This window comes from Herpailurus yagouaroundi, unplaced genomic scaffold (genome assembly GCF_014898765.1).
Source record: "Herpailurus yagouaroundi ecotype Mexico unplaced genomic scaffold, PumYag 254, whole genome shotgun sequence".
Taxonomy (NCBI): Eukaryota; Metazoa; Chordata; class Mammalia; order Carnivora; family Felidae; genus Herpailurus; species Herpailurus yagouaroundi.
Window position 1 is genome coordinate 2,643,991 of NW_024412471.1, and position 9,418 is coordinate 2,653,408.

General features: G+C 49.4%; 1 protein-coding gene across 3 annotated transcripts; it reads left to right on the top strand.

Moving 5' to 3' along the window:
- The first annotated feature begins 872 nt into the window (after positions 1-872).
- Positions 873-8,738, top strand: MTMR11 (myotubularin related protein 11). Of its 3 annotated transcripts, XM_040461092.1 has the most exons (18): positions 886-1,206; positions 1,567-1,657; positions 2,071-2,192; positions 2,416-2,476; positions 2,634-2,776; positions 3,245-3,323; positions 3,455-3,590; positions 3,840-3,927; positions 4,084-4,172; positions 4,258-4,382; positions 4,774-4,840; positions 5,086-5,156; positions 5,708-5,874; positions 6,169-6,342; positions 6,594-6,776; positions 7,275-7,568; positions 8,035-8,222; positions 8,494-8,738. In XM_040461092.1, the coding sequence occupies exons 1-17, from the start codon at positions 1,141-1,143 to the stop codon at positions 8,179-8,181; spliced, it is 2,103 nt and encodes a 700-aa protein (XP_040317026.1). In that variant the 5' UTR covers positions 886-1,140; the 3' UTR covers positions 8,182-8,222; positions 8,494-8,738. The 3 variants fall into 3 exon arrangements, with proteins under 3 accessions (XP_040317028.1, XP_040317027.1, XP_040317026.1); XM_040461094.1 differs by having other exon boundaries at positions 873-1,206; positions 8,039-8,738; XM_040461093.1 differs by having other exon boundaries at positions 884-1,206; positions 3,455-3,572; positions 8,035-8,738.
- The last annotated feature ends 680 nt before the right edge of the window (positions 8,739-9,418 follow it).

The following is a 9,418-nucleotide window of genomic DNA, read 5'->3' on the forward strand; positions in this document are numbered from 1 at the left end:
TGTACAGACTCAAAATCAATAAAATAGCAGCTCATTAACCCCTACTTTGTATTTCATTTCCTGTCTTTTTCACATCTAAATGCAGGTTTTTGCTTCCGACCCAGGCACCATCAGCTGCAGTTCCTTTATTTCCCTCCTAGGGTCCTCCCCACCCATCTCTGCCTCTCTAGTTACAGGGGGTAAGGGGGGGGGGGGTCTGTTGAACTGATAGAGGTTTTCAGCCCTCAACTTTCAAGGTTCTAAACATGAATCATTAATTTGGAGATCTGGTGTCTGGGTTGCAGGGAGGGGTCATGTACCTAGAATGGGCTCTGGTTTCCCACTGGTGTGTGTGTGTGTGTGTGGGGGGGGGGGGTAAGATCTTTTCCTTGGGCCTGCCCCAAACCCAGAACTTGCACGTGAACACACCTGTACTTGTGTCCGCATCCTGGAGAGATTTCAAGTTCTCTCCCCAATATTCTCACTGCACCCTCCACATGAGGTATGTTTAATGCTCTCTGGAGAAGAATATACAAAATGCTTTAACTCAACTCCCTCATTTCTTGGACCCCCCCAGGCAAAACTCCCCTGAGGTCCGATTTCCTACTACTTTTGCCAGGTGTGAGGCAGTAAAGAGGCCCGAACTGCTTTTGCATTCCTCCCACCTCTCCACTCCCTTTAAGAAGACAAAAAAATTAAGCCCAAATTATCCCAGGTTAATATTCAGCATTACTGCTCCCCTCAAATAGTTTCCAATGCTCGTGAACAGAAAGCATAAGATTTGGGACTGGGGTAATGAATCTTGGCATTTTTTTCCCCAGTCACCCAGTTTTTCCTCACCTTTTCCAGGCTCCTCCACTTTCTCTCCACTTTTCCAAAATTGTGTGTATTCCCCTTTAAGGGGCTGGGCATCTCTCCCGCCCTCTCCAGAGTCGACTGAAGTTTCCGAGGAGCCTCCTCTGGCTGGGTTGGACACACCTTTCAAGAGACCCCTAATCGAGCTCCAAGCACCACAACCGCTCCTTACCCTAGTGCTGTCCCCCTGCCCCTCTCCCTCACCTACCTCTTCTCAACTACAAGATTCAGCCTCTCCCCAAAGGGCTTGAGCATCCTAAAGGTTTCCCACCCTTCACGGCTCCGTCCCCGGATGGAGCCAGAGAAATGTGGTGGGGGGGCCGGGGCCAGAGTTTCAACATCGCCCCCCAGAAGGAGGAGCCAGAGATGGGGGTAAGGAGAGGAAACTTGGGCTTGGGAGGGAAGGGGACCGTGGGCAGGAGGGGGTGAATGAGGAGGATTGGGAGATAAAAGAGGGGTAAGAAAAAGATCTAGAGGAGGATGGTGTGGTCCCATATCAACTTCGGTTGATGGAACTTGGTCTGTCTTTTTCACAGTCTCAAGTTCATCGTCTCATTACCCATTAACCAGCCCCTCCCTTTACTGTCTGCCAACTGGGTCCTAAACTCCCTGGCAGCCACTGATCTCAGTTTCCCCTGAGAGCCTGAGTGTAGGCCTCCAATGGTGGCTGCTGAGGTAATCCCAGGTCCCAGAATTGGAGAGGCCTGGGGATTAACCCTACACCCTTTGCAGCACTCTGGACCAAAGTTTGTCCAGAGGACTGGGATGCTGGAGCCCAGGAGTCGGCAGCTTGACGGTCACGTGGCCTCTGGATGCCTCCCAGGTAGTAGCTTCCCTTTCAATACTTCCAACCTGCAAAGACTCTTCCAAATTCCACCCTGCTCAAATCTTGCTTCAAACTTCACCAAAGATACCTCTGTATTCTTCCACCCAAAGTGCTTCTGCCTCAGGCTGGCTCTCTTCCCTGTCCAGAGCTGACTGGGAACATGGATCTTGATGGTCCCTGTTTTCTGGACTCTGTTACTCTTTTTCTCATTTACTTATCCAATAAGTATTTGAGTGCCTACTATGTATAAAAGAATACAAATGATTCCCTCCTAAGCTTTCTTTCTAGTGGGGTTAGGGGAGGATCTTAATCTTCCCTCTTTGGATCCTCCTGTCTCAGAAGAGTCGGTGTATACCAGTGTGGGCAACACTGGGAATAGTCATAACCTAGCTTTCCTTCTTCCCCTGTAGGGGAGCAGATCCTAGCATGGGCCCCAGGGGTGAGGAAGGGGCTGGAACCTGAATTGCCTGGAACTCTGATCTGCACCAACTTGAGGGTCACCTTCCAGCCCTGTGGATGGCAGCGGAGTCAGGTGAGATGGACAGGGCAATGGAAAGGACAGTTAGTGAGAAATGGACTGGGGGGTCTAGAAGGATTTAGACAAGTGAGACAGGGAGAATTATGCTTAAGGGCTGTCTTTTGAATGTATCAGGGATGGTCAGTTGGGATTATCTCTTGGGAGGTTGGGGGTTGCCAGGGTAGGACAATGAGCAAGATTTCAGGTGTCTTCGGCATCAGTCGTGTGCTTCCTCTAGGAGACTCCCCTGAGCAGCGAATATGATTTTGCCCTGGTCAACATTGGGCGATTAGAGGCTGGTAAGTGGGTGGTGGGGTGTTTGTGAAGGGGCTCACTGGGGGCTCACCCTTTCTCAATTCTCCGAGGGCAACAGGGATGGAGTGGGATGGGCCGGAAGACTTCCTTGTAGAGGGACTCTGACCAATGGCTACACTGCTTTCTAACTCTTGACTTCAGTGAGTGGCCTGTCCAGAGTCCAGCTCCTCCGTCCAGGGTCCCCACTTAAATTTATCCCTGAGGAGATTCTCATTCATGGCCGAGACTTCCGGCTGCTCAGAGTTGCTTTTGAGGCTGGAGGACTAGAGCCTCAAGCCTTTCAGGTAAGAGACCTTCAACCCAAAGACTCCTCTTCAGAGCCTTGGGGATCCTTTCCCTGGTATTCCCACTACTGCCCTATCTTTTACAACCCCTCTCATCATTCTGTCTGCTTCTCCTCAAGGAGAGGCTAAAAGCACAAGAGTAAGGGGCCTGAATTCTAGCCCTGGGGTTGCCAATTATCAGTAGTGTGACAGTGGGCAAGTTTCTTCCTTTGAAAAACAGGGAGGGCTGGATGAGACTGTTCCTGAGATTCTTCCCAGAATTCACATTCTGTGGTTCCGTGATTCTGGATGTGTTCTCCTGAACCCAGGCCCCATGACCTGTGGAAGCTCCCTTCCTCAGCGACTGTCTTTGCTGTTGTCCTGTGTCTCTACTGGTGGCAAAGACGGTTGAACAACACATGGGCCCCACTTCATCCTCTACACTTTTTCAGTCTGAGCCAGAAGGCTGTGATGTCCTTTCTTCCACAGGTAACCATGGCCATTGTCCAAGCCAGAGCTCAGAATAGTCAAGTTCAACAGTATGCAGGGATACCCCTGAGCAAGGCTGGTGAGTGAGGGTGCTTTAGGGTAGGGAAAAGGTAAAGAATCTGAGAGAGCAGAGGCTGGCTGTAGACAAAAGAGCTGAGAAGCTCTCTCTGGTTCCTCTTCCTTTTTTTCTGTGCCTCACTCCTGTCCTAGGCCAGAGTTCAGGGTCCAGAAAACCACCTGTTCCCCTCTTGGAGACATCAGAAGACTGGGAGGCTGAGCGGAAAAAGCAGGGGGCCAGGGGCTGGAGGGTCAGCACCGTCAATGAGAGGTTCGACATAGCCACCAGGTGATCCCCAAGTCCACCCCAACCCCTGCTGCCCTCCCAATCTTCCCACAATTCTTAGATCCTCTAAAGCTAGGACTTCCCACAAATTCCAGCCTCTAAGGACATCCACAAAGCTTTCCCCCTTACCACCTAGATCTCCAAACTTGAGGTTCCTGGGAATAATGCCCTCCTAAGCAACTTCCTGATAATGACAGGTTGCATTATAACGAGGTCACTGAGCTAAGCTGTGACACACTCTCAATTTCACAGCCTCCCCCGTTACTTCTGGGTCCCTAAGCGAACCCTGGACAGTGAAGTCAGGAGAGCCTTTGGCCACTTCCATCAGGGCCGTGGACCGGTCAGTATAAGCACCAGGGTGATGGTTTGGGATTAGATGATTATGGGGGAGGGAGGGGTCAGGGGGGAACATTGTTGAGGGAGGTCAGTGTGGGGGCAGGACAGGGTGGGGCTAGGAGTTTCTCCCATGGTGATCCTAACCTCCCACCATCTGAAGCGTCTGTCCTGGCATCACCCTGGGGGCAGTGATCTTCTCCGCTGTGGTGGCTTCTATACAGCCAGCGACCCTAACAAGGAGGATATCAGGTGAGGGAAGGTTTGATGAGTAGAATCAAGGGTTGGAGGTTCAGGGCAGATTCGTTCCCTTACATTGTGACTCCCTCCCTTCCAGAGCAGTGGAGTCGATGCTTCAGGCTGGGCATTCAGATGTTGTCCTGGTGGACACCGTGGATGAGCTGCCTAGTCTTGCAGATGTCCAACTTGCCCACTTGAGGCTGAGGGCCCTCTGCCTGCCTGGTGAGATAACCTCTGGGCCCTACCTCCATCCCAGGTCTGCTGACCCTAACCTGGTTTTTACCCTTTTGCCTGTTACAGAAGAGTAACCAACCCTGCAGCCCAATCCTTCATTTTCTATTCCACTCTCATCTCCCACAGACTCAGATTTCCTGTCTTCCTGACCTCAAAGTATCCTCTCTCTTTTTTGTAACAGCTTTATTGGCTGACATATAATTTACATACCATAAAACCCACCCTTCGCCCATCTTAAGTGTTTGGTTAATTTTATTACATTTACAAGGTTGTACAACTATGTATGATTCATTTTAGTAGCCTCAGGAGCAGATCCTGAATCATGAATCCTGAGTTCTCCCAATCTCTTTGTCCTTCTGACCCCTCTACTCTCTCTCAGATTCATCTGCAGCTGAGGAGAAATGGCTCTCAGCCCTGGAAGGAACACGATGGTTGGATTATGTCAGGTACTGTCTCATGTTCTAGCTATGTTTTATAATTCAACCCTCCCCAACCTTCTGTTAACTTGAACTCCTAAATGGCCTTCCATTAACTCTTCTCTTTGGTTTCAAGAAGACTCTTTTTTTTTTTTGCTGCTCCTTAGAAGGAGGAAGGGGCGGAATTTTGGAGTCTGCGTCTATTCCATCCCATGACCCATCACTCCCTTCCTCCAGGCTTATCATTCTCTCCTTTTTCTCCTCTGCCCCACTAGGTCTTGTCTTCGAAAGGCCAGTGACATCTCAGTCCTAGTGACATCCAGGGTTCGCTCTGTAGTACTACAAGGTGAGTTTCTTGGGTTAACCTACTCCATTCCTTCCTTTTTCCTTTACTCACCCAAGTGGGAGGGAGACCTAGAAGTTTTCCTTGTCCTATTCTAGTGCTAAGACCTTATCCTGTTACTAGGAACTACCCATGGGCCCTACCTAAATCATTCTTCAGTGCTACCTGTGCCTCACAGTAGTAGTACTACTACTAGCTCTAGTGCTGCTACAGTTTGTGGTCCCTAACAGTAGGGTTATTCATCTTCTGTTCCTCGTACTTCCATCAGTGGATGGTGACCAGGGTTGGGGTGGGAAGAACAATGGAGAAGCTGGTTTGAGATTTGTGATTCTACCTCCTGCACGTGAAGCTGGGTATTTCAATCCAGGTGGAGTCTATGGACTGAATCATTCAAGGTCTTTATTTTCTCTTCTATTTGCCCTCTCAATCCTACCTACCAAAACTTTAACCCTCTGTACCTCTCTCTTCTTCTTGCCACGTTTCCTTTCCTCATTTTCTTCTGCCCTAGTTTCGTGGCCCCTCTTCTTTGTCCCTTCTCCCTCTTTATCACCCAGAGCGCGGTGATCGTGATTTCAATGGCCTCCTCTCTTCACTCGTCCAGCTGCTTTCAGTCCCTGAAGCCCGAACACTGCTTGGCTTCCAATCACTAGTGCAGCGAGAGTGGGTGGCAGCTGGACACCCCTTCCTGACCCGACTTGGGGTAACTGGAGCCAGTGAAGAGGTGAGATCATTTTGGGAGAGTAGTGGGGGGAGGTATTACCAAAGATGTAAGGGGATGAGAAAAGTATACAGTATAATCCACTGGAGGTGAAATCAGTTTAGAAGGTTCCTGAGATAAGGCTAAGCTTGGAGACCTAGATGAATGAAGCACCACAACTCCCTACTACCCTTAATCGGATTTCCATTCCCTGATCTTAGTGGCCCTGTTGTCTGTGTCTCTCGTCCCTCGTCATTGTCATCCTCCTCTTTTAGGTGCCCACAATCCCTCCTAACCTCTTAATTTCCTCCTTCTCAGGCTCCAGTGTTTCTCCTCTTCCTTGATTGTGTCTGGCAGCTCCTCCAGCAGTTTCCAGCTGAGTTTGAATTCTCAGAGTTTTTCCTTCTTGCTCTTCATGACAGTGCCAGGGTTCCTGACACCCTCACATTCCTGAGAGATACTCCCTGGGAGCGTGGAAAACAGGGTGGACAGGTCAGTGAGTCCCAGTTTTGATTTGTCTTTTCTTTTCCTTGAGAAGTACCCTCTGAAGTTTAGTCTTAATTTATGGAAAGTGAGGTCTGTGGATGGGAAAGGGGGAGGTTGGTGCCCATTCTCACGGCTGGACTTTCACCCTACATCTGATTCCCAGAGGAAGAGGTGAGCGTTTCATGATTTCTATACAGACTTGGGAAAAGGATTATTTTGTTTGTTTTACCATCCTTTTTCTTGTTTTCTCTGTCCAGTTCAACTCCTATACACAAATCTATAACCCAGGGTACTGCCAACCCCCTGCTGGGAATTCTGTTAACTCGCAGCTATCTGTCTGGGACTGGGATTTACGCTACAACAGTGAACAGATACTACAATTCCATAATCCTGGCTATGACCCAGAACACTGCCCAGATTCCTGGCTTCCCAGACAGCAGGTGAGATGTCTACACTTCCTAAATTCCTTTGCCTTTCTCACAGGCTCATCCTATTAGACAAGGAGAAGTAGAAAGACACAGTTCCCACGAACTCATGTCTGAGTTCCCCAGGGAAAGCTGCCCCATACTTCCTCTGTAGCTGTCACATGTTTTGCTCTTCATGACAGTGCCAGGGTTCCTGACACCCTCACATTCCCGATTAGGCAGAAATCCTAGAATAGCACAGAGGGCAGCCTTCTTGTCCTCATCTTTATTAGTTTTTGTCTCTTACACACATTTTACAAGTTTCCCTAAAATTGACTTTCATGAGACCTGAGGCCTAGTTTGAAGTTTGAAGCCTAATGAGGAGAGAAGATAGAGTTCTCAGGGGGAGGCCTGTAGTTCAATCACTAATGCAGTGTGAGTAGGTGGCAGTTAGACATTCCTTCCTGACCCATTTTGGGGAAAGTGGGGTCATCTAGTTTCTAGGTTGCCAGTTGATTTCTCTTTTCCTTTTAGCCAAGCTTCATGGTTCCTGGACCCCCCAGTTCTGTGTGGCTCTTCTCCAGAGGGGCCCTGACTCCCCTCAATCAGCTCTGTCCTTGGCGGGACAATCCTTCCCTGCTGGCAGTCTCTTCTCGTTGGCTCCCTCGAGCAGCTATCTCCTCTGAAAGCCTGGCTGATCAGGAGTGGGGGCTCCCCTCACATTGGGGGGCTTGCCCTTTACCCCCGGGGTTGCTGCTGCCTGGATATCTGGGACCCCAGATCAGGCTGTGGAGACGCTGCTACTTGAGGGGAAGGCCTGAGGTCCAGGTGAGGAGGGAAGACAGGGATTGGGAGTGAGAGAATGGGCTTGACTACTAAACCAGATGTTTCAGGAGAAAGTAAATGTTTCTAGGAGTGGAAAAGCAAGGGCCTGGGGAGATCGAGATGTGAAGTACCATTCCTATTGGACTCCAAGTGGATAGGTTTGGGAGTGTGTATGTGGTGGGGATGCAGATGGTTGTTGCTCAGATCAAGTAGAACCGAAGGCATAGCTGGAGGGGGAAGAGAGAATTAAAGATGCCAGCGGTGATGGTAACTAGACTTGTCATGGGGATCACTTGGTAATGTATAAAAATACCAAATCACTAGAATATGCACCTGAAACCAACAGGATGTTGTAGTTAATTATACTTAAAAAAAAAAAAAATGATGCCAGTAGTGGACAGAGATCTCAGAAACAGGGAGCTAGAGCTACAATAATATTCCTCTCTGCTTTTCTTTACCCCCTCCCCAGAAAGGCCTCTCAGCTCCCACAATCTCTGGCCTCCAGGATGAGCTATCCCATCTTCAGGAGCTTTTAAGGAAATGGACACCAAGAATATCTCCTGAGGATCATTCCAAGAAAAGAGACCCAAATACCATTCTCTCCCAATCCCGCTGAAATTACTGTCTTTTTTTTTTTTAACCGACTGAGCGATCCAGGTGCCCCTTAATTACTGTCTGTTTTATGGGCATGGCAGAGGGTGGTCCAGAGTGAGGGAGGGTTCTAACCTTCTGATTCTTCTTATCTGGTCTTGCTGTCTCAGCTTTTGACACTCCAGCACTCAACAAGCTCACTGACCTTTCTGTTGCAAGTGTGTGGTGCTAACCTTCTCCAACTCTTGCCCTGTCCTGTTTGGTTCAAGATAGGTTTCTTGTGGTTTGAGGAATTAAGAAACAAAAGCAATCTAGAACATGATTACCTTTTTTCCAGGGCAATTTTATCCCTTTGGATATCCAGCTGTTAAATTGTGAGAGATGCTGTCCATCAGTCTTAATACGATGGCCTACAGACCTCATTCTCACCTCCTCTTGCTGCGTAACTCCAATTTGTTTCTTCCCTTTGGTTTTCTATGGGCACGCAGTGGGTATGGGAGATGCACTGTCTCTTCCAATTGTGTATTTTATACACTGACATTTGTATTTAAGGAGTTCATTAAAGCACAGTATTTATACACATTGCTGACATTATCTCTTGCGTCTGAATAAAAGATCCTAGGTAAGGGGTGACTGTGTGGCTCCCTAGTCAATAAGGCATGTGACTCTTGGTTGTGCTCAAGTCATGAGCTCCTGGCTCTTGAGTGTGAGGTCCACAGCTGGCTCTGGGCTGACAGCACAGAGCCTGCTTGGGATTCTCGGTCTCCCTCTCTTTCAAAAACAAATAAACATTAAAAAGACCCTAGGTAGGAAAGGGGTGGGTACGAACCGGGAAAGGATGGTACCCATCATATTGTCCTAAAGGAAGTAAGGGGATAGGGCAGGTGAAGTCCACATGCGATTGGGAGAAGGGTTCCCTTCGAAGGAGCAGACGGGCCAAAAGCACACCAAGACGTTGTTGCCGGGCCCAGGGTGTTCTGAAGGTAGAAACTGAGGCCTCTGGGCTTCAATGTCAACTACTCCTCAGCTTTGGCCACTCTCCATTTCGGAGCCCCAGGTTCCCGTCAGGAGCCCTCACCCCCACCCCCACGCAATAGGACTAGGTGAGCTAGACGTTCCGCTTCTTTCCCATGAAGGAAAACCAAACACCTCAAGCCCAGGCTGGGGCTGAGGCCACTGCTGTCCGCTGTCCGAGGGTTGTGGGCCGGGGTGGGAGCTGCCTCCGCGTCTTAAGGCAGCAGAATCCCTGGGCGGCGGGGGGG

Bases quoted from the DNA above. Each gene is read 5' to 3' on its own strand.
- MTMR11 (XM_040461092.1), top strand. From the start codon at position 1,141: ATGTGGTGGGGGGGCCGGGGCCAGAGTTTCAACATCGCCCCCCAGAAG. The intron at 5,157-5,707 runs GTGAGTTTCTTG...TTTATCACCCAG, and splicing joins TCGCTCTGTAGTACTACAAG to AGCGCGGTGATCGTGATTTC. The intron at 6,777-7,274 runs GTGAGATGTCTA...TTTTCCTTTTAG, and splicing joins CCTGGCTTCCCAGACAGCAG to CCAAGCTTCATGGTTCCTGG.